At 37.6% G+C, this 25,797-nt stretch overlaps 1 protein-coding gene across 1 annotated transcript in view; it reads left to right on the top strand.

The window, feature by feature from the left end:
- The first annotated feature begins 554 nt into the window (after positions 1-554).
- Positions 555-25,797, top strand: part of bin3 (bridging integrator 3) — an 87,852-nt gene continuing 62,609 nt past the window's right edge. Inside the window, exons 1-3 of the mRNA XM_051668716.1 lie at positions 555-697; positions 21,853-21,901; positions 24,755-24,795. Of these exons, the coding sequence (XP_051524676.1) occupies positions 690-697; positions 21,853-21,901; positions 24,755-24,795 (98 nt within the window). The 5' untranslated portion in view covers positions 555-689. The remainder of the gene's footprint in view (positions 698-21,852; positions 21,902-24,754; positions 24,796-25,797) is intronic.

Below are 25,797 nucleotides of genomic sequence, written 5' to 3'. Positions count from 1 at the left end.
GACCTACAGAACTGAGATCTTTTAAATAATAATAATAAAAACATCTTCGTTTGTCTTTTTTTTTGCAGAAGAAAGAAAGTCATACACATCTGGAATGGCACGAGGGTGAGTAAGTGATGAGACCGTTTTAATTTTTGGGTAATCTAACCCTTAAAATTCAAAAACTTGAGTTCTTCAGTTAACTGAACGATGCAATCCACCTTCATTTAATAGCACTATCTACCTGTATGTCAACAAGAATGGACTCATTTGTTTTAATTATTATTTCTCCTAACGAAATTTAAGAGGAACATTCGAGACAGTCTTCAACGTATCAAATGTTTTAAAAAGAGCCATTTCTGAGGAAAAAATGACCATAGAGAAAGCCTAGTTATGCACAATTCCTCAAGGAATTCATAGGGTCAATAAGTCAATCATCTGTCGAAGTAATGATAACGAACTTTATTTATTTATTCATTTATTTCATTTTTGCTTATAAACACCATTAACGCATTATTATCTCTACTGACGCGCAAAAGTCTCGCGTGGCACCTGTCCGCTTGCCGTAGTTTAAATCCTCTCGACCTCTGTTTTGCAGTAAACTCCAACACTTCCTGCTCGCTGTCCGGCTGTAAAAATCTGAAAAAGGCGATGATTTTGACAGAAAAGGATTATTTTGTCGATTGATTTGGATTGAGTTTCAACGCAAGATGAGCTGGTATGTATCACGACGGGTGTATGAGCGAGTAAATAATAATAATTGTGTTGTTTTCGGACAGTGTAAAGTGTCGCTGGCTGTATGTCCAAACCTAGTGAGCTCCCTACCTAGACAGCATGTGTGCGCGAGCGTTTCGGACGTTCGAACGGAACTGGACATGCTGTCTAGTTAGATAGCTTGCGAGGCTTTGAAACACAACCGTTGAATGGCTAGCGAGCTCGCGAGCACTTCTGAGTTTAAAAGGAATTTAAACGACCAATTTAAACACTGATAAGCGATTTTAGAGGTTTATAATTTCAGTTACATTTTATATATTCTGTATTCCCTCTCAATTGTTTTGTTTTTAGTAAGTTTCGGACTCTAGTTAGCTCAGTTTAGCTAACAGGATAGCAAAGTTAGCTCCCCAGCAACACCATGACACAATGTTTACAGACTATCAAAATCAGTTTCTAATTTCTGAAACATATTTATGCATTTATTTAACATTTATACTTTCTGACATCCAGTGATTATGATTTTTTAAGATCTAATGCATACTGTATGTATGAATCATAGATTAAATTATTGGTAGATTGCAAGCAGATGCAATTTTTCATACAACAGTTTCCTTCTATCTCTCATCAAACACAGAGATTTCAGAGTGTTTCAGTTAATGGAATATTCTGGTTTCAATACAAGTTAAGCTCAATCGACAGCATTTGTGGCATAATATTGATTACTACAAAAATGTATTTTGACTTGTCCCACCTTTTCTTTAAAAAAAAGGCAAAAATCTGGGTTCCATTGAGGCACTTACAATGGAAGTGAATGGGGACCAATTTTTGAACGTTAAAATACTCACTGTTTCAAAACAATAGAAAGGACAGAAAGGATATGCGCGTAAACGTGATTTTAGTGTGATAAAATCACTTAAGACCTTTACTGTGTAAAGTTATATACAGTTTTACAACTTCGTTACCATGGCGATGTAATGTCAACAAACCCTAAACTAGCTGTAAAAATGACGGTTTAAAATTTTTACAGCTCAAATAATTCACAAGTTTTATCAGAAGAATTAATGCAAGTGCTTTTATAAAATTATAAGCATCACATTTCTGCATTTAAACCCTCCAAAAATTGGCCCCCTTTCACTTTCATTGTAAGTGCCTCACTGGAACCAGATGTTTGCTTTTTTTTTGTTTTTTTTTAAGAAAAAGAGGGACGAGTCGAAATTAATTTTTGTGGTAATCAACATTATGCCACAAATGCTGTCGATTTATCTTAACTTGTACTGAACCTGGAATATTCCTTTAAGCTCAATTGACAGCATTTGTGTGGCATAATAATATTGAGTACTGTTAAATAGTTTTAAAAATAAAAAAATAATAATAAAAAAAAAGTTTTGACTCGTCCTAAAAAAAATGATAAAAACACTTCTGTTAAAACTTGCTTATTATTTGGGCTGTAAAGTTGTTTTAGAGTTTACGGCGCAACCTTGTCATGGTAACGATGTTGTAAAATTGGATATAACGTTACACAGAAAAGGTTAGTACGCTATTCTATCACACTAAAATCATGTTTACTTGAATATTGTGTTTGTCTTGTTGCTATACTTTTGAAACAGTGAGTATTTTAACGTTTACAAATTGACGTTTGACTTCCATTGTAAGTGCCTCACTGTAACAGATTTTTGCTTTTTTTCAAAGAAAAGGAGGGACGAATTAATATAATGTTTTTTTTTTTTTTTTGTGGTAATCAACATTATGCCATATATTGCACACAACATATTCCTTGAAGTAAACCAGACTTTTAAGCATTTTTTTTTTTTAGATTGAACATGCTTGTCAGTTCCTTGATGCCATTTTTGTTGTTTTGCCTTGTTAGTTTATTATGTTTGTGTCATTGTGTGTATGCTCGTAACATTGATAGGGCGCTATGATTTCTGCAATGCGTAAAACACTGACGGAATTGCGGAATCAAGTCATAAAAATAGAATGAACTATAAAATGTGGAAAGTTTTGGATTTTGATATATTTGTGATAAATTATATATATGAATGCACAATTAAGCAATTTAAAATAATTATATGCCCTAGTGTGATGATTAAACCACAAAAGGCTGAGAGTTAATTAAATATAATCTGCATGTGCTGTACGCTTCAAAGTGAGTGTGAAGCCAGCCGCTCATACACTGAAAACACCTCATCATGAACATGCACGCTCTGTGTTAGTATAGATGACAGACAGCAGAGCGTGGATTAACCTTTAAAGGTGTACTCAGTGATTCCTGAGAAACACTGTTGATATTTGAAATGCCAAAACAAACACACCCCTCCCTTCAGTGCTCCTTAGGAAGCTCCGCCCCCCAAATTCAGTAAGTTGCTGCTGCTAAGATAACTTGCAGAGAAGACGAGACGGTTTTACGCACACCAGATCCAGACACTCACAACTCTCCTGCTATTAAATCTACCATCACAACAACAGCATATATGGGTTCTGTGAAACAGCAAAAGTTATGTTACCCACCTATCGAGAAGAAAAAGAGCAACTTCTGCATCCGTCTTCAAGCCTTTTATCTCTCGGAGGTCTCTCCACCGCTGAAAAGCCTCGCCGATGTTGACGCGGCTCCTAGCCCTTGACTTATCCTTCTTTTTTAGTTTATATTCATCTGAACTTTTTCGCTTGGTCTGTTTCTCAGCCATTTGTCCTCCTCGAATTTTAGAAAGTTCGCATCAGCCAGATTTGCCATCGTTCTTCTAATGAATTTCCCTCTCGCTCTGCCCCCACCCCCCATCATGTGTACATGCAAGAACCAGCCCTTGTTGCTGATTGGCTGGAGTAGTGTTGTGTTGATCGGTCTGATCCACTTTGTTTTTGTCCCATTTACAGAGCCAGGGCTGTGTACACATACTACATTTGTTTTCAGCCCCACCCACAGAACAGACATCTAGCAGACTGAGGAGATATCTGCAGAATTTGATAAAAAGTGTATTGGATTAGAATTACTGAGTGCACTTTATAAGAATGTATCACATGCAGACTATATATTTATAATGAAATCACAGCCTTTTGCAGTTTAATAAGCACATTAAGCCAGTGTTTCCTGCACCAATTCTTAGCAGCGGCGCTCTGCCGCTACTGAATCTCCAGCGCCACAGCAAAAGAATGATACCCAAGTTGTGAGCTTGCAGTCTGAATTGAATGTAATGAGATAAAAAGAGTGTGTGCCACAAAATAACACGCAAAAAACATGTCTTTCTGTTGCATTTTGTAGGGCTGAACGATCTATCTAAATAAAATAGAAATCATGATATGACCTCGTGAATATTAATCCTCAAAGGGCTGTTATTTAATCAAACGCGCTGCTCCGTGCAACAGCTCTGTAACTTCTGAGCACACGTGAGGCTGGTTCTGTGCTCACTAGGAATGTAACGTTAAAATGTCTCACAGTTCGCTTTGTATCATGGATTTAGGGTCATGGTTTCGGTACAGTTTGGTATTTGTTATGTTCAGAAAAAAAAAATATTACTGCCAAATCCAAAGTTAAAATATTCTATTTGGTAACAGACACTTCAAGAGATTTGCCCTCACTACAAATCACCATGGTTTTACTACAGTAACCATAGTTTAACCATGGTATTTGTAGTAAAATCATAGTACCCACAAAATTAACATGGCTACTGTAGTAGTACATAGTTACAATACTATAGCAAAATCATGGTTACTATATGGAAACTACAGTATTACTGTTGTAAAACAGTGGTTAATTGTATCAATACTATGATTTCTGCCAAGAAAACAATGGTGACAGCAGTCATTGTTACTTCAGTCATGGCTACTACAATATTACTATAGTAAAACCATGGTTAATTTTCGTAAGGGTCCTTATAAAAAAAAAAACTTCTAATTACTAACTCCTGCATTGCATAGCAGTGATCCCCTACGTGTGAAAATTCAATAATGTCACAATTCATCTACTCTCTCTGAAATTATTTTGACGACAAAACTTCATTTTTTGCATGTTCAGAGGTTCAACTTGTACCATGTGGAAATTTGAAACACGTCACAGGGCCCTACTGAAAGGTCAGCGGCTGGCAGAGGATGCTTACCCTCCAGTGCGTTAAGTGTTGGGGTGAGGGCCTGAATAAGCTGGCGGTGAAAGAATCCTTTATAAACTGGGCAGACCGCCGCATTCATGCCAGGGCCTCTTGCTAGATACAGTGACGTGGTCATTCTGACACTGGGGTCACCGTGACAACAATTGCCGCTGCCTTGCTGTCAAACCAAGTCTCTGTGCTCTGTGGAGATAAGATCCTGGCCTAAACGCTGCAGTTGCGACAGATAGAGATTCCATTAGCTGAGCTCTCCACTCGGACTATAATGTGTAGTGTGAGTCAAGTTTGCGTCTTCTCTGCGTAATATTTGCTGCTTGTCTGAACGGAGCTTTGTTCGTTCTGCTGTCATTTGCACATGTAATTGTGCTGATAGCGCAAGGCCTTAGATTTCAGAACAGGGCACCTTTTTATAATTCTGTGTTCATCTGTGAATAGAGAAGAAGTGTGAATTTTGTTTAGGTCAACATGAAAGCAAGCAAATCTACAGGAGTCATTTAGCCAACATCATTCTCACAGGATCAATGAATGACCTGCAACAGCAGTAAAATGTTTTCAAGGGAATTGCTGAATATGAATAGATTTTATTCGGTAAAGAAAAGTTGAGAAAAAAAAATACTTGCATCTAATTAAATATTGGCTTTAATCAAGAAACAAATAATGAACAAATCAGTAATGTTTCACACTGTAAATTCCAGCAAAAGTGTGTTTATGAATTAATAGCTGTCATCGAGTTGCGTTTATTTATATATAATATATATACACACACAGATTTAGCTGTTTCTGAAGGAAATTGGTACTTTAATTCACCAAAGTGGCATTCAACTAATCACAAAGTATAGTCAGGACATTACTGATGTAAAAAACTGCACCATCACTATTTGAAAAAAGTCATTTTTGATCAAATCTAGACAGGCCCCATTTCCAGCAGCCATCACTCCAACACCTTATCCTTTTTTTTTTTCTTTTTTTTTTCTTCCCTTTTCTCCCCAATTTCGAATGCCCAATTCCCAATCCGCTTTAAGTCCTCGTGGTGGCGTAGTGACTCGCCTCAATCCGGGTGGTGGAGGATGAATCTCAGTTGCCTCCGTGTGAGACCGTCAATCCGTGCATTTTATCACGTGGCTTGTTGAGCGCGTTACCGTGGAGATGTAGCGTGTGTGGAGGCCCACCCTATTCTCCGCTTGATCCACGCACAACTCAACACATGCCCCACCAAGAGCGAGAACCACACGTTATAGCGACCATGAGGAGGTTACCCCATGTGACTACCTTCCCTAGCAACCGGGTCAATTTGGTTGCTTAGGAGACCTGGCTGGAGTCAATCAGCACGCCCTGGATTCAAACTCGCAACTCCAGGGGTGCCAACACCTTATCCTTGAGTAATCATGCTAAATTGCTAATTTGGTTCTAGAAAATCACTTGCCATTATATCAAACACAGCTGAAAGCTATTTGGTTCGTTAAATGAAGCTTAACATTGTCTTTGTGTTTGTTTTTGAGTTGCCACAGTATGCAGTAGACTGGCATGTCTTAAGGTCAATATTAGGTCAAAAATGGCAAAAAAGAAACAGCTTTCTCTAGAAACTTGTCAGTCAATCATTGTTTTGAGGAATGAAGGCTATACAATGCTTGAAATAGCCAAAAAACTGAAGATTTCATACAAAGGTGTACACTACAGTCTTCAGAGACAAAGTACAACTGGCTCTAACAAGGACAGAAAGAGATGTGGAAGGCCAGATGTACAACTAAACAAGAGGATAAGTACATCAGAGTCTCTAGTTTGAGAAGTAGACGCCTCACATGTCCTCAGCTGACAGCTTCATTGAATTCTACCTGCTCAACACCAGTTTCATGTACAACTGTAAAGAAAAGACTCAGGGGTTCAGGCCTTATGGGAAGAATTGCAAAGAAAGAGTTCTGATTTTTTTTTTTTTTTTTTTTCAAAGTGTCACGTTGTTAATGTGTCGACTATACATTGTGATCAGTTGAATGCCACTTTGGTGAATAAAAGTACCAATTTCTTTCCATAAGAGCAAAATCTGTACATTATTCCAAACTTTTGGCCACCAGTGTATATATAAATACGTATATACAGTTGAAGTCAGAAGTTTACATACACTTAGGTTGAAATTATTCAAACTAATTTTTTAACCACTCACAGATTTAATATTTGCAAACTATAGTTTTGGCAAGTTGTTTAGGACATCATGACACAAGTAATTTTTCCAACAATTGTTTACAGCCAGATTGTTTCACTTTTAATTGACTATATCACAGTTCCAGTGGGTCAGAAGTTAACTGTGCCTTCAAGCAGCTTGGGAAATTCCAGAAAATGATGTCAAGCCTTTAGACAATTAGCCAATTAGCTTCTGATAGGAGGTGTACTGAATTTGAGGTGTACCGTTGGATGTATTTTAAGGCTTACCTTCAAACTCAGTGCCTCTTTGCTTGACATCATGGGAAAATCAAAAGAAATCAGCCAAGACCTCAGAAAAAAAATTATGGACCTCCACAAGTCTGGTTCATCCTTGGGAGCAATTTCCAAATGCCTGAAGGTGCCATGTCGTACAATCTGTACAAACAATAGTATGCAAGTATAAATGCCATGGGACCACGCAGCCATCGTACTGCTCAGGAAGGAGACGCTTTCTGTCTCCTAGAGATGAACGTAGTTTGGTGCGAAAAGTGCAAATCAATCCCAGAACAACAGCAAAGGACCTTGTGAAGATGCTGGAGGAAACAGGTAGACAAGTATCTATATCCACAGTAAAATGAGTCCTTTATTGATATAACCTTAAAGGCTGCTCAGCAAGGAAGAAGCCACTGCTCCAAGACCAGCATAAAAAAACCAGACTACAGTTTGCAAGTGCATATGAGGACATACACTATATTGCCAAAAGTATTCGCTCACCCATCCAAATAATTGAATTCAGGTGTTCCAATCACTTCCATGGCCATAGGTGTATAAAATGAAGTACCTAGGCATGCAGACTGCTTCTACAAACATTTGTGAAAGAATGGGCCGCTCTCAGGAGCTCAGTGAATTCCAGCGTGGTATTGTGATAGGATGCCACCTGTGCAACAAGTCCAGTCGGGAAATTTTCTCTCTACTAAATATTCCACAGTCAACTGTCAGTGGTATTATAACAAAGTGGAAGCGATTGGGAATGACAGCAACTCAGCCATGAAGTGGTAGGCCACGTAAAATGACAGAGCGGGGTCAGCAGATGCTGAGGCGCATAGTGCCAACTTTCTGCAGTGTCAATCACTACAGACCTCCAAAGTTCATGTGGCCTTCAGATTAGCTCAAGAACAGTGCGTAGGGAGCTTCATGGAATGGGTTTCCATGGCCGAGCAGCTGCATCCAAGCCATACATCACCAAGTGCAATGCAAAGCGTCGGATGCAGTGGTGTAAAGCACGCCGCCACTGGACTCTAGAGCAATGGAGACGCGTTCTCTGGAGTGACAAATCACGCTTCTCCATCTGGCAATCTGATGGATGAGTCTGGGTTTGGCGGTTGCCAGGAGAACGGTACTTGTCTGACTGCATTGTGCCAACTGTGAAGTTTGGTGGAGGGGGGATTATGGTGTGGGGTTATTTTTCAGGAGCTGGGCTTGGCCCCTTAGTTCCAGTGAAAGGAACTCTGAATGCTTCAGCATACCAAGAGATTTTGGACAATTCCATGCTCCCAACTTTGTGGGAACAGTTTGGGGATGGCCCCTTCCTGTTCCAACATGACTGCGCACCAGTGCACAAAGCAAGGTCCATAAAGACATGGATGAGTGAGTTTGGTGTGGAAGAACTTGACTGGCCTGCACAGAGTCCTGACCTCAACCCGATAGAGCACCTTTGGGATGAATTAGAGCGAAGACTGCAAGCCAGGCCTTCTCGTCCAACATCAGAGTCTAACCTCACAAATGCGCTTCTGGAAGAATGGTCAAAAATTCCCATAAACACACTCCTAAACCTTGTGGAAAGCCTTCCCAGAAGAGTTGAAGCTGTTATAGCTGCAAAGGGTGGGCCGACGTCATATTAAACCCTATGGATTAAGAATGGGATGTCACTTAAGTTCATATGCGTCTAAAGGCAGATGAGCGAATACTTTTGGCAATATAGTGTACCTGTGTAGACAGTGAGGCTGCTAACTAGGTTTTGGACAGACCCAGTGTTATACCCAAGGTGGCACTTCTTCATGCAGGCACCAGCTTTCCATCATCTTTACACTGGACGGTTTGAGGTGTAATTAACAGATTAAAATGGAAGTTTTGCTTAATTACCTGTAATTACTTCTCGCTCTATTGTCCAAAGACATAATGCCACAAGTTCCATTGTCAGCAACATCTCCACAAATAATAATTCATCATCTGTTTCCTGTCTATTATTTTTATTTTTTTTACTGCAGACAGGAAGTTCCTATATAAAACCCCTGGTATGTTCCCATAGTCCCCTAAATACCATGTGTGCAAGTTACTGACTTGATAGTTGGTAGATAGAAATGAGGGATGGGCAGAACAACCTTTAAATATCAATATTTTTTATATCAGTACTGATTGAGAGGATCGATCTTCACATAAAACTATTAATCGTGTTAAAAAGTGTTTTTTAATACTAATGATTGTATTATTTATTTAGTATGCAAATGCATGTATCATGAGCTGTGAAGTGGAAAAAACCTTTTTATTTTGTATGTTTTTTTACTTAATTTTTATTATTATTATTTAGCTTCATTTAACTAGAAGTTGTTAAATAATTGATAATTTTCTACAATGGCTGTTAATACATTGAAAACAAAAGTATGATTATTTGCAGTATAGGCCTATTATGTTACAGGGATAGTTCACCCAAAATTTATAATTCTCTCATCATTTACTCACCCTTATGCCATCTCAAACTTGTATGACTTTCTCTCTGAAACAGAACACAAAGATATTTTCATAGATGTAGGCTTTGATTTGTTTATAGCTATACAATGCAAGTCCATGGGGTTTAAAACATCCAAGCTTCAAAAAAGACCTAAAAAGGCAGCATAAAAGTAATCCATGTGACTCCAGTGGTTTAACCCATGACTTCTGAAGACATGTGATTGGTTTTGGGTGAGAACAGACCAAAATGTATCTTCTTTTTTTACTATAAACCTTGACTTCCACAGTATTGAAGCTTGAGTACACTTCCTCAAGCTTGACACATGTGCAGAGGAAGTGTAACCTGTGAAAAGGAGTCTGTTTCTTGGTCTGTTTCTTATCCAAAACTGATTGCATCACTTCAGAAGACATTTATTAACCCTAGTCTTCTGGATTACTTTAATGCTGCCTTTATGTCTTTTTTGGAGCTTGGAAGTTTTGGGCCCCATGGACTTGCATTTTGTCGATATAAACGCACCATATCTTTTTCAAAATATCTTTGATTGTGCTCTGCAGAAGCAAGAATGTCATACGAGTTTGAGATGCCATAAGGGTGAGTAAATGATGAGAGAATTATGATTTAGGGGCATTATCCTTTATCCTTTAATAATGGCTTTTTAATGTCCTGTGTCTACAATTGCTCAATTTAATTTTAAATGAGCTATCAGTGTTGAATGAATGAACGTTACATTTATATAGCGCTTTTCTGACACTACACTCAAAGCGCTTTACACAGCGAACAGGGGACTCTCCTCAACCACTACCAGTGTGCAGCATGCACCTGGATGATGCAACGGCAGCCATAGTGCACCAGTACGCTCACCACACACCAGCTATTGGTGGAGAGGAGAGAGTAAAGTTATAAGGCCAATTAGTGGATGGGGATTATTAGAAGGTCATGATGGGGGAATTTAGCCAGGACACCGGGGTTACACCCCTACTCTTTACGAGAAGTGCTCTGGGATTTTTAATGACCACAGAGAGTCAGGACCTTGGTTTAACGTCTCATCCGAAGGATGGTGCCTTTTTACAGTATAGTGTCCCCGGCACAATACTGGGGCATTAGGACCCACACAAACCATAGGGTGAGCACCCCCTGTTGTGTATTGATATTGGCCTTGATAGTACTTGGTATCACGAAGGGCATGAGGGGGACCTACACAATTTAAGGCAGATGGTTTTAATGTTGTAGCTGATCGGTGTATATATGTGATTTTTATTTATTTATTTATTTATTTTTATTTATTGAGGTTTGACAAGTACATGCTGGCATAGTGGAGCTGTTTACTATACAGGAATCCATTGGATGCACCCACATCCACCAAATCCATTCACCTTACTGGCTGCAGCATTGAAAACAAGCCTAAAGCCTGTTAATGTACCTAAAAACAGTTGATGTTGTGCAGTTTTGCTTGCATTCTGTTTTGATGACCTCTCTAAGAGCATGGGATCAGTTCCTTTGGTTTGAACGCTTATACTTAAATAAGGGCGTATGTAAAAATTGCTCAGTATGTGAAGAACCTTGACTTCAGATTCCCACAGTACAATATCATCCCACTGAATTACTGCTTTCCTATCAGAACCGTGACATCCTGACTCATAGCAGCCTAGTTAGTTACACTACACAACTGTTTCATGTAGTAATATTTAATGGTAGATTGAAGTTTTTTGTTTGGATACTTAAACTTTAGAAATGTGTTAATAACATTGTAATAATATGGATGGAATGTATGGAAAAAATATCCAATACATTTTAAAGGTGACTGAGGCTGTCAGTTCCTTAACATTCTGCCTAACATAGCCTACTTTCTTTGTATTCCACATAACGAAAAAAAAGAACGTCATACGGGTTTTAAAGAACATGAGGGTGAATAAATCATGACAGAATTCTCATTCTTTGGTGAACCGTTCCTTTAATAAACATGCAAGGACTGTGTAATGTGTATAACTTTGTCACTGACGGGCAGGGTTGGGACGGTTACTTTTGAAATGTATTCCGCTATTACAGAATACATGCTGTAAAATGTAATTTGTAATGTATTTCGTTAGATTACTCAAGGTCAGTAACGTATTCTAAATACTTTGGATTACTTCTTCAGCACTGGTAGATTTTTTCACTTGTTTTGACTATAAAAACTCTGCCAGTACAGTAAGACATAATACATGTTAAAAATACATTCTCTGAAAAACACTATGCAGTGTTGTTTCTGAAACAAGATAAATCAAATTAATTGATTGATTTTTAGATATTTTTTACAGGAAAAAAATAAAAAAATTATTATCAAGAATACGATTTTTGCCCTAATATCAAGAGTCTTACTAGAAAAAAAGAAATTATGATCCAACGTGAATTTTCTTGATAAAAAAAATATGATGGTGCCTGGTAACATGTGCATGTAAAATGGCTAGAAATAGCATTTTAGCTTAGCGTAAAGCTGACAATTTAAACAAGGTTTATTTCTATTTCTTCTGCTCCAAACTTACTTCAAACTTACTTCTCTGTCTGCTCGTATGAATGTAACACATCATAAGAAAGTGTTTCACCGCTGTTCAAATGCACTTTGGATCGCATCATTTATATGAATAAATGTTTTCCATCTGAAAGGACTAAATATTAAATGAAACAAATGACAATAAAATGCAAAGTAATCTCTTCAGTAATCAAAATACATTTTGAATGTAACTGTATTCTAATTACCAATTATTTAAATTGTAACTGTAGTGGAATACAGTTACTTATATTTTGTATTTTAAATACATAATCCCGTTACATGTATTTCATTACTCCCCAACCCTGCTGACGGGTGTTCAGTTCTGCAGAGATCTGTGGAGCTCTACAGGCGCAGATTCCGTGTGGGCCTGGTTATGACCTGAGGGGGAGAAACTGCAGGTATCTGTCTTGTCCTAGTTTTTGGGGCTCTCAGAACTGGTATCTGTTGTGAAGATGAGATATTCCCCACCTTTCCTCTTATCCTAAATGCATAAAGGTCTGTGAGAAATCTCCTCTCATTGTTACCATGCATCCAAAGTGAACATATGCTTGTAATCCATTGTCAGTTAATTCCAGAGGGATTTCCGCAGTCAAATTGCAGTTGTCTTGTTTGTTTAAAAATCTAGTTGAGCAATTCTTATTGACGTATGACTTGCTTACGATGATGAATTCACCCATCTGATGAGATGAAAGGGAAAACTGGTCACTTGCTCATGCAACTCACTACGTCAGCATGCAGATGAAACAATTGACTTCAGCATGGCTTCTTGTTTCTCTTTTTTTGCCTTGCCCTGAGTGATGGCTGTTTATGTAATTTTGGCAATAGTAAACTGTTTCTGCAGTGAGTCAGTGCTAGGACTTAAGGAAGTTCAGTGGGTGATGACATGTAGTTTTCCATGATGATGGAGGCATAACAGTTGCATAACAAACGTGAATGATGCTTTTCCTGGACTCCTAAAAATTAATGAAATAAACTTTTAGCAGATATATGAATTTATAGTGTGCATTTTTGCTCTTCTGGGAAAAGACCAAAAAGATTGTCTTTTTTTTGCACTCATTTTGTCCAATTAAATTGGACAGGCAGGCAGGAGTTTGGAATAATGTACATATTTTGCACTTATGGAAAGAAATTGGTACTTTTATTCACCAAAGTTGCATTCAGCTGATCACAATGTATAGTCAGGACATTAATAACGTGAACAATTACTATTACAATTTGACAAAAATGTTCTGAACTTCTTAAACTACTTCAAAGAGTTCTCATCAAAAAATCCTCCACGTGCAGCAATGACAGCTTTGCAGATCATTGGAATTCTAGCTGTCAGTTTGTCCAGATACTCTGGTGAGATTTCACCCCGCACTTCCTGTAGCACTTGCCATAGATGTGGCTGTCTTGTTGGACACTTCTCACGCACCTTACAGTCTAGCTGATCCCACAAAAGCTCAATGGGGTTAAGATCCATAACACTCTTTTCCAATTATCTGTTGTCCAATATCTGTTTCTTTGCCCACTCTAACCTTTTCTTTTTGTTTTTATGTTTCAAAAGTGGCTTTTTCTTTGCAACACTTCCCATAAGGCCTGCACCCCTGAGTCTTCTCTTTACTGTTGTACATGAAACTGGTGTTGAGCAGGTAGAATTCAATGAAGCTGTCAGCTGAGGACATGTGAGGCATCTATTTCTCAAACTAGAGACTCTGATGTACTTATCCTCTTGTTTAGTTGTACATCTGGGTCTTCCACATCTCTTTCCATCCTTGTTAGAGCCAGTTGTCCTTTGTCTTTGAAGACTGTGGTGTACACATTTGTATGAAATCTTCAGTTTTCTTTTTTTTGTTTTTGTTTGGCAATTTCAAGCTTTTTATAGCCTTCATTCCTCAAAATAATGATTGACTGATGAGTTTCTAGAGAAAGCTGTTTCTTTTTTGCCATTTTTGACCTAATATTGACCTTAAGACATGCCAGTCTATTGCATACTGTGGCAACTCAAAAACAAACACAAAGACAATGTTAAGCTTCATTTAATAAACCAAATAGCTTTCAACTGTGTTTGATATAATGGCAAGTGATTTTCTAGTACCAAATTAGCAATTTAGCATGATTACTCAAGGATAAGGTGTTGGAGTGATGGCTGTTGGAAATGGGGCCTGTCTAGAATTTATCAAAAATGACTTTTTTCAAATAGTGATGGTGCTGTTTATATATATATATATATAATATGTATATGTGTGTGTGTGTGTGTGTGTGTGTATTTATATCTATAAAGAAAAAAATTGCACACAAAATTGTGTGTACAAGAACAGTCCCTATTGCATTCAAGCACTTGTGAGTTATTAATGAGTAAAAATGCAACACTATATACACTATATGGCCAAAAATTTGTGGATACCCCCTTCTAAATAACGAATTTGGTTACTCCATTAAATCCAGTAAAGAAAAATATTAATGTTTCTTTATGTAATGGCTTGGGCTTTGTGTGCTTCCAAATTTGTGGCAACTGTTTGAGGATAGCCCTTTTCTGTTCCAGCATGACAATGCCCCTGTGAAAAAAGTGAGGTCCATAAAGAAATGGTTTACTGTGTCTGGCGTGGAAGAAATTGACTGGCCTGCACAAAGCCCAGACCTGAACCCCACTGATCACTTTTGGGGTGAACTGGAACAGCAATTGTAAGTCAGGCCCCATCGACCAACATCAGTTCCTGACCTCACTGATAGCCTTATGTCTGAATGAGAGCAAATCCCTGCAGCCATGTTACTACATACAGTATAGTGGAAAGCCTTCCCAAAAGAGTGGAAGCTGTTATTACAGTAAAGGGGGAAATTGATGCCTAAGGTTTTGAAATCAAATGTTCATCAAGCACATATGGTGTCCACAAACTTTTGGCCATATAATGTATACTCTATACAATACTATATATATATATATATATATATATATATATATAAGGTAATGGAACTTTATAAAGATAGAAAAGGATATAAAAAGATATCCAAAGCCTTGAAAATGCCAGTCAGTACTGTTCAGTCACTTATTAAGAAGTGGAAAATTTGGGGATCTCTTGATACCAAGCCAAGGTCAGTTAGACCAAGAAAGATTTCAGCCACAACTGCCAGAAGAAATGTTCGGAATACAAAGAAAAACCCACAGGTAACCTCAGGAGAAATACAGGCTGCTCTGGAAAAAGACAGTGTGGTTGTTTCAAGGAGCACAATACGACGATACTTGAACAAAAATGAGCTGCATGGTCGAGTTGCCAGAAAGAAGCCATTACTGCGCCAATGCCACAAAAAGCCCGGTTACAATATGCCTGACAACACCTTGACATGCCTCACAGCTTCTGGCACACTGTAATTTGGAGTGACGAGACCAAAATAGAGCTTTATGGCCACAACCATAAGCGCTGTGTTTGGAGAGGGGTCAACAAGCACAACTGTGTGTGTGTGTGTGTGTGTGTATATATATATATATATATGTGTATGTAAAACGGATCCTTTATATTATAAATGTATTTTAATAGTCACATTTTTTACTATTTTTTTTTAATTAATATTTTTGTTCTCCTAACCCCACCCTATCCCTAAACCTGACCATTTCTGAACCATATAAATAAATTGTGAATGGTAGATAAAGCAAAATTTTCATGTTTAAATGATTGCGGGATTTGACTGTTACGAATGCTAAGGTGAATTGAGAGGATGATAATCATTGAATAAAACTTTGTTTGTTCCTTTCACAAATCATTCGTATGGCTTCTGAAGACTTGGAATATACTGCTCAAATAAAATTAAGGTTCTTTTGTGGTGTATTTAATGGTACTTTATATATTATTAGTTGAGCCGCATTGTATTCAGAAAACTCTTTTGTGTCCATGGCAAACAAAACAAAAATTAAATGATAGAGTAATGATAAATAAATTATAGAATTGTTATTCATTTTAACATTTTAAAGATTAGTCTTTGTTAAAATGATGGAATCCTTTAAAAAGAGTTGAATACATCACCAAAAATCAGAATGGAACTGTTATAATACCAAATTAGGTAAATGCGTCAACTGTGTTAAATGTGATGGTATTTATTATTCTATATTATCTATTATTCTATAATTCCATGAATGCAATGCAGAAAAAAATCTCTGTTAACCTCTGCCATCAACAAGGCATGTCCGTCCACAGAACTGCTGCTCACTGGATGGTTTTTTGTTTTTGGCACCATTGTGGCACCATTGTTGTGTGTGAAAATCCCAGGAGATCAGCATTTACAGAAATACTCAAACCAGCCCGTCTGGCACCAACAATCATGCCATGGTCCAGATCACTGAGATCACATTTTTCCCCATTCTGATGGCTGATGTGAACATTAATTAAAGCTCCTGACCCAAATATGCATTATTTTATGCCTTGTACTGCTGCAACACAATTGGCTGATTAGATAATCGCATGAATATGTAGGTGTTCCTAATAAAGTGGTCGGTGAATATATACATATACTGTATATTACAGTAACTACACATTAACCAATTAAAGTTTTTTTTTTTACAGTAGCAGTTTTACATCCTTTTACCATAAAAACTATGCACATTTTTTACAGTGTACCTACGAATACTCATAAGATTGTGTTGGACTAGCAATAGCAATTAACAAATCATGTTCAAGGCTTTGAGGTAATGAAGGCTATTGGCTATTTAAAAAAACTTCCACCCCAACTTGCTGTTATGTCAACACAAGAAAGAAAAAAAAAACTACACTCCTCAAGCTATTTCACGGGACCTTTAAAGCACAAATTGAGCACATAATGCTAGGTACAAGATTTTAGAATATTTTATTCGGTTTCATACTCAAAATGTTTTTATTTTATATTATCTTATGTCATGTTATTGGAGGTGATTTGGTTTCCTTTTGAAATGGGATTTAAAGCTGTTTTCAAGCTGATCACTTTGAGCTAAATCACACATACATACACAAAATCCCCTTATGTTGATGCCATTCCTGTTCTCCACACCGACCTCACACACGCATACACACACCCTTTCTCACACCCCTCTCTTTCCGTCTCATTAGCTCACATGCTTTTGCTTTGACGCAGCCCGCATATCTACACTCCTGTCAGCCAGCTGTCCATCAATCTTCTGCAGCCATACTGCTGTCAAATCAATAATAGTGTGTAGTTGTGTGCGTGAGAGAGAGGTGCCTGCAATAGCAGCAGTGAATTTTATTTTTCTCTTCAGGTCTACCCCAGTCTCAGGTGTAATTACGAAATAACACATGAGAACGAGATGGTGGGGGCTGAACAGCTAATTACTGCTTTTCACTTAAATAAAGTTAAGAGGAGATAAGAGATGTGATGCCATTGTTTCACATGTTTTGGAGGTTAACAAGTTTAACAAGAAGTTCTGCCATTCCCTAAGTAACATGTTACATGGATCTCGAAGTAGTGTCAATCCTATTGTTATAATAAATAAAATATTTACTGTATGAATATAAACATATATAAGGGCTTATGTTTTCCATTCTAACAGTATTCTTTTTTCTAAGCTAGATTTCAGAAGAATGAAAGTGTTATTCATCTTTTTGTTTTGATGCCTAATGTATTTTAAGTATTTAGCATTCTATCAAAAAAAAAAAAAAAATTTTTTTTTAAACAGACCAAACAGTATAAATTCATAATACTAGTCATCATATTGGAAGAATGCTTATAACTGATAGATCTTTTAGTAATTCCATTAACCACTGTTTTGATGGTCAATACAATATAAATGCAAATACAAAATAAGAGCACACACCCAAATAGCTTATAGTTAAGGCATTCCGCATCAACTGTTTTTAATATCTATTGTTATTAGTTTTATTTATTGTTTGTTTCAGCCCTAGTTACTTGCAAAAGGTTGTGCAGTTATGATCTGTTGAAAAAGTTTACATTTCTGTAGTCTGGACTGATGTTGTGGTGGCAAAAATGTATGTTGTGTGATGTGGTTAGTCTAAAAGCTAAAGCCATTGAAACTTCAGATCTGCTGCTTAACACTGGTCTGGAGCAATTCTTAGCTCAGCAGAAACCCAAGCTATTTCTTTGTGAAGCAGCATACGTGCTTCAAGCAAAGAGGTTCTTACTCTGCCCACATAAATGTACGTCACTCAGTCATCAATTATTTGGGTCAGGTTGACCTTTTACCTATATTTTTCTTTCTAGTTTGTTTCCTTGCCCTAATTGCATTCTTTTATTCTCTCTCTCTTTTTTTTTTTTTTTTTTTTTGGCCTTTGTCTCTTTATAAGATACATATAATGTACTGTGAAGAAAATATTTTGGAGAGAGGGATTGAAACTTGCCAAAAGCTGGATTCAGACACTTGCTATCTGTGTGAACAGCACTGCTCCTATGTTTAAAACATGTTCCATTTACTTATGCACCATAGCTCCAATAAACCCTACATTTTCCTCTATGACACAACATCAGCTTCATTCCAGCACTTTTTCAAGGCTCTATTAGAACTGTAGAGTTCTGGTAGAATTTAGGGTTCTGATAGAACTTTGTGATTCTGTTAGAACTGTAGGGATCTGGTAGAATTTACAGGGCTCTTGAAGAACTGTGGGGCTCTGGTAGAGCTGTAGGGCTTTGGTAGCCCTTTTCTACCAACATGTTTCAGGGGCGGGTTCCTGGGCCGGTGCAAACAAAAGCTGTTCCATGCGTTTCCACGACAGGAAAGGCCGTTAGGCCCCAAAAACTTGCTGGTCTCTACGCAGGAACCAATTACGTCATGGGGCGGTGCATAGGATAATGTTTCGTCACCGGGTAAAGCTTTCCAAACAACAACAGTAGCTACCGTCTGCTGCAAGGACTACTCTATAACAACTTAAAAATCCACAAAAATGTCACATCAAAAGTGTTCAGGAAACTTGGAGGAAACGAGCATTCTAATTGCAATATGGTCTTCTACGGTGATCCGAGATAAACTAGAGAGATCACAAAGTAAAAAAGAAAATATGATATGGCAAGAAATAATGCATGCCACCTTCAATCGGATGATTGATCAAATCATAAACAAATTGAGAAAAAAAAAAAAACCTTAAGAGAGTACAGAGACCATGAGAAGAACCTAAGCTAAAGCGGCAGTAGACGAAGCAACGATTGCTCGGACACTGACCAGCCAGCTAACCAGGGCATTGAATTCAGCCAGCAAAGCTAGAGACAAACACCAAAGTTATTATACTTTTGTAAGCTTTTCTTACACTCTTCTCATCTTATATATATATTTATTTATTTATTTTCTTTCTGTAAAGGCACTACTCACTTAAATAGGAAGATTGCAGCTATCTGTCAAGTACTCCGGTGGGATTCTCAATCAAAACCTAAACACAATATTATATGCTATGGCAAAAATCCAAATACAATGCTAACAACGATTTCACTGTTACATTTTATAGCAAGTTAAGCCACATTAAAAAAGATTTATAAGATTATATAAATTTTTATAAAAAAGATTATATATAATTTTGATACAAATTATAAGCTCACACTGCCTGTTAACATTACATTGAGCGTAGATGTCATTTCTGACATGTCTTGTTGAGCAATGTAATAACATTGTATTGCATTTCTCTGTATGTTTAAATAAGTCCTCAAAAACAGAAGTAAACGCTTTACACAAACACTGTGACGCACCATGTTTGTTTGTGGGCAGGTGAGTTAGTCATATAAAACTACCACGTTGCCACATTACCCATTACGTAACTGTTTGGTTCTCAAGTCAGTAGAATAACGAAGCCAGTTTATGATAGGCTCCAATTAGCCCCGGCCGTAAACTAGCTGAGCACAGGCTCGGCATGAGAACCATTGCCATTTTCATGGAAAAGCCCTGTGGTAGAACTGAAGGGTTCTGTTAGATTTGTAATGGTTCTGCTAGAACTCTAGGGTCCTTTTAGAACTGCAGGTTTCTGGTTGAATTTATAGGGTTCTAAAAGAATTGTAAAGCCAAATTTATACTATGGAAGAAGACGAACTTTCTTTTTCCACCTGGACAAATTAAAACACCCTAGGCGAATGAAGCCTGTGTTTATACTACATGCGGCATCCTTTTAAAATTTGTTTGTTGAGGGTGACGTCACGGAGTGCTATCAACTCTCTGGCGAAAAAATGCCATTCAATGTGAAACATTATGTAGCTGACTTTTCATAGGGCACAGCTTCATTAGTTAATGAAATCAAAACTCACCTCATCCTCGGATTAGAACTGTTGTTCTATGAACATGCGCTACATGGAATTCAGAACAAAAACTTCACACGTCATTTTTATGTGAAATAAAGAAAGCCTGTTTGGCCAGTAAGTATAAATTAGCCTTAAGGTTCTGGAATTCATAGAGTTCTGGTAGAATTTATCGTGCTCTATTAGAATTTCAGTGTTCTGGTAAAACTGTAGGGTTCTGAAAGAACTGTTGGGCTCTGGTAGTTTTTTATAGAGTTTGGGTAAAACCATAGGGTTCTGAGATTCAAATGCATTCTGTTTATATTGAAAGGGTTCTGGAAGGATGTGGTTCTGGTAGGACTGTTCTCCTGATTTTGTAAAAAACATTTTTATCTTTCAGCTTTATAAATCCGTGACATTTCCATAAGACCAAAGTATTGCGTTAGCTTTAACTAGCATGAGGTTCTCCAACTCTAGACAATCTCCTGTTTTTACGCTTGGTAAGTTAACAGGAAAAACGTGGGAAAATTTTAGAATGGCATAATGTGTTAATTCAAATGAGATTTTATCTGAAGACAAAACCAACCGTTGTGACCTAACTGAAGGCTGACTTTGTAGGCGTATCAGTATTTTATTGTTTTTTTTGGGGTTTTTTATTTCTTTTTTTTTTTTTTTTTTTGGTTGAATGGGGAAGGATACCAAACCAAAGTTAACATGTCTTCACACCCAGAGAATTGGGTTTTGGTGTCAAGGCAAGGATCTGTCCAGATCTGCTGCAAAGTGGAAATTGTTGAAGCTTCCTGAAAAATATTTCTTTATTAGGGCTGAAGGCAATCATGCATGGGCTCATCTGTTCTTATTTAACTGAACCCTATCAAGAGTGTCCACAGTGCACTTTTAATGTGTGACTGATGAATTAGGCCCAGAGAATACAAAAGTACTTAGCATAAACAGTGGGGTCCAAAAACCTGTGACAGACTGTAGTGAATAAATACTTCTGTCAAGTATAAAATAGATCTGAGACAGCAGAAATACAATCCATGGTGACCTGTGGTCTGCTGCCATGTGTTCTTCACATGGTTGACTGGCATCCAGCACGTTTGTGTGTGACTGCATCATGTGTGCACCTGAATCTGCACAGGCTCTGTGAGGGAATGCCTGTTTGCAGTAGTAGCAGACCAAGAAAAGTACATGTGTGTAAGATGCGCACATATACGGATTCCCCCGGCAGACCACAGGAAGAGTTGTGGCAACGTGGACAGCCACTTCTAATTACTCGTATCCGCCTTTGAAGGTCTCTGAGGGATTTATATGACCCATATGAGATGATTTGATTTGCTGCAGGGGTTTTCAAAGTGTACCTCAAAATTCTCTGTGACCTGCTATAAATTTTGGATGAGTCATGCTAAAGGGCTCGTTCCTTTTAAAAAGAAATAGCCAATAGGCTTTAGTTTCATCACCTCTATGGATCCTTATAATTGTGCTCTCTTTTTTCCTAGGATTCCTTTCAAAATCGGACAACCGAAGAAACAAATTGTTTCAAAAACGGTAAGTGCTAAAATCTACAAAAATCTTGTTCTTATACACTGTCACAGCTTACATTTAACAAATGGTATTTGTTTAAAGGGGTTCTCAGTAAGGTTTTTGAATGTCATTTTTGACTGACACGAAGGGGCTTGGATGCAGCATTCAAACGCAATAGTTTTCAGTTACCAACACCATTGTCGAAATTCACTATTCACTATCGGTAAAAGTGACCAATAACAGAGTGGTTTCTGAGATTAAGCCAGGAGTAGCATTCCACTGGTCATGTGATCCTAACAAGGCGGCCCCCATGAGGGGACCCTCTCCATGTAGATTAAAATAGCTTTTTTATGGTTACTTACTAATGTGACTGGAGTCTTCATCATATGTGAGTGGTCATAATTTTATACATATGTTTAAAATTTAAGTCATTTCTTTGGAAGTAAAACTTTTTAGTGAGGAAAAAAAAATATTGAGTGCACCTTTATCAAATATCAGTTTGTATTTTCACTACTTCCTCACGTAACTAACATTACAGGACAAAAATGGGCATTCTGTCTGTAGAACTGACTGAAACACTTCCTTCTGGGCATTTTTTCTGAAATACTGAAACCCAGACTTGGTATTTTTACTCTTTATAGCCAGACACATTAAACTATGCACTTGCTGGTAGATAAGTAGACTGTTTGCTTGGATGCTTTAGTCATTCTAAACAACAGTTAGAAAATGGAGTTCTTTCCTTTCAGGGCCACATTTCAGTCCTTAAAATGTCCAGAAATGTAACATGACAGATGTGATTCAATTTGATTCAAGGTATAGTTCACCTAAAAATGGTTTCAGAAGTGTGTTAGGTTTTAAATGGTAAAACAAAACTGTATATAAAGTGTTCAAAATAAAGACGAGAAGTATTTGGACATTTTCTGGTTTTCAAGTGTTAGTGGACAATGCCCATATGTGCGTTTACTCTGTTAGGACATCTGTGTGAACTTGAGGGGAACTTACTTCATACATCCACTAAAATTCACCTTGACACCAGTTGGTTAAAAGTCATTGCAAAATGCCTCAGAATTGTGACATTAGTTCTGAGAAAAGCTCTGGCATCATTTGTTTGAAGATGCTACTTACTATGTTACTTACTCTACTTTTTATGTTGTAATGCAATGACATTCAGACACTTTTAAATGTGGCTTAAGTGTCCAAATACTTTAAAGGGGCCACTGTATCATGGACAACAGAAATAAGAGTTTGATCAACACCCACGTTTATGCCCACACGTCAACTTGACCTGCCCTGATGAACAACAGAAACAAGCAGCAGTCACATTTTTTGAGCTGTAGGTCACCAGAGGAGCTGTCTGTAATTACTGTTTGTCTGAGCATTCTTCCTCTTAACAGGCTTCTGCTGTAAATACATTAATGTATACATGCTTCTGGTTCGTTTATACGCACCGAGGGATGAGTCGAAATTATTGTCTGTGGTAACTGACATCAGGCCACGTGTTCGGTACATAGACATTAGTTTATTAAATAATTATAAGATGATATTCCTATAAGCAATGATCATCTCTTTTCCAAATCTATGCTTCTCTGTTGTGGATACTGTATCTTGTTTGCCTTTTGAGTGGGTATCCTGATCTCTTCCTCTTAGGGAGGTAAATCAACTTCTTATTTTGTTACCTCGTTCTTTAACTTGCTTTTTTTCCTGTTACAACACCCTTTCCGTGGTCATCCACGAGTGGGCAGGCCACTGGCCGGACGCGCGGCTGTAAACGGGGTCCCTACTGCCTGCCTTCCCATATATTGTTTATTTACAGATTTTGCCCACCGTACCGCAGGACAGGAACCGCTGCTGTTGCAATTATGGCATCATTAACCCCCTACACGCAGCGGGTAGGGTGGCACGGACACAAGCTAGTGTGGCAATCAAATGGTACTGCACTAATTACAGGACTTCCAGTGACTACTGATTTCCAAATGAAAGATTATGCTCATTCTGTTTCCAGGATCTTTTTATTTGATCTTGTTGGTGTTCTTCTGACATTTCACCTAATGGTTAAAACATCCCAAACTGATGTCCAAGGCACTTTTTCTTTCTTCGTACATAAACAGGGCTGAACAATAAGGATGGCCCAATGCAGCCTGATCTCATGAAAATTACTTGAGCATACTAACAGGACTTGCAAAATGATATTTTGTGGTTTCTTACATGGATCTCAGCAGTTCCCAGGTGAAATGTCCACTGAGTGGCGATAAAAGAGAGTTAAATGTTCTCCCAAAGAGATAAAGTTTTGAAGATCAATGCTCTATCGAGTTTTAAATCAACAAAATCTACCTCCCTACCCAAAACCTTAATCCTAAACCTGACCGATATTGTCATAAAAAACTAATGTTACATGAAAAACGCAGTTGTTGAAGCCACTATATAATTTTGTAGAGCTTTTATGGCACTTTCATCTCATGTGTCGACTCACATGCTCTTCAGGAGTCGTACCCCGGTCCTGTGTCTCACTAGTGCAACGCTCTATCAGTTCAGCTAATGTGCAATTTCATCGCACTTGAACAAGCTTGTAAATGTAATTGGTTATAATGCAAACGTTAAAATATATCAATTTTTTATTTTCTGGTGGGATCAGTGAAAATATAGGCAGGGCAAGTGAAAAGTGGAAATAAAAAAACCCTTGTTGTTGATCTCTGATACATCTATTGGCAAAATGGCTTTACGATCTTAACTTACTCTAAGGATCTGCAGCGCTCTAGGTGCTGTTTTTGTGAGTACACACCCAAGAGAGCATGTAGAAAACTAGAGCAGTTTGCCCACACACTTCTTTTAAAGAGATCTTTCTATCCACTCTCACACGTCTTCTCTGTTTTTCCACAGGTTGAAAGGGACTTTGAGCGGGAATATGAGAAGCTTCAAAAGTAAGCTAACATCCATTGTTGTTGTTTCTGTTTATATTTGTTGCATCCGGTTGCTCACAGAACTTGGTTTGAGTATCATTAGCTGGCCTGCAATTGTGCACCAAAAGATCGCACTTGAAAGACACCAAACACTCAAATATTTGTTTCCCAACATACTCAACCGAAGCAAAGCATCAGTTTTAAAAATAGAATGACATTGGATCTGAAATCTTTTTATTTGATCAAAACCACTATTGTGGTCTAGTTTGCAAAGAGACCTTGACACATCATTTGTTATTTTCAATGACACACCACATCATTTTCAAAATGTAAGTGATTCTTTTATGATACAATAAACACATATACAGGGTTTTTCAGTGTTCCAGTTGTGAGGCTGACTTGACAAGAAAATCTGTATGGACTTTTTTTTTCTTCATATTTTTTCCTCTATAAAAATTTACCTGTAGTGTATTTTCTGACCAAAACAGTTTGTCCAGTATACTTCAGGACTTTGTAGGCCATGTAAATTCACATTAATCAGATTAACATGAATTACTGTTATTTAATTAACATTAATTCACAACGTCCAGGTCCTATTTTACCCTAAAATATGAAATGGAAAAAATGAAAATTCTCTCATCATTTACTCACCCTCATGCCATCCCAGATGTTTATGACTTTCTTTCATCTGCTTAACTCAAATGAATATTTTTAGAAGAATTTCTCAGCTCTTTTGGTGCATACAATGCAAGTGAATGAGTGCCAAAATCAGCTCCAAAAATCACATAAGTCAGCATAAAAGTAATCCATAAGACTCCAGTGGTTAAATCAATGTCTTCAGAAGTGATATGATAGGTGTGGGTGAGAAACAGATCACTTTTACATTCTTCTTCTTGCGTTTTTGGTGATTTACATTCTTCATGCATATTGTCCCCTACTGGGCAGAGAGAAGAATTTCAATCAAAAAAGGACTTATATATTGATCTGTTTCTCATCCACACCTATTATATCACTTCTGAAGAA

Source organism: Myxocyprinus asiaticus, chromosome 33, assembly GCF_019703515.2.
Source record: "Myxocyprinus asiaticus isolate MX2 ecotype Aquarium Trade chromosome 33, UBuf_Myxa_2, whole genome shotgun sequence".
NCBI classification, from domain to species: Eukaryota; Metazoa; Chordata; class Actinopteri; order Cypriniformes; family Catostomidae; genus Myxocyprinus; species Myxocyprinus asiaticus.
The sequence above is the reverse complement of the archived record's forward strand: the minus strand, read 5'-3'. Positions and strand labels throughout refer to the sequence as shown.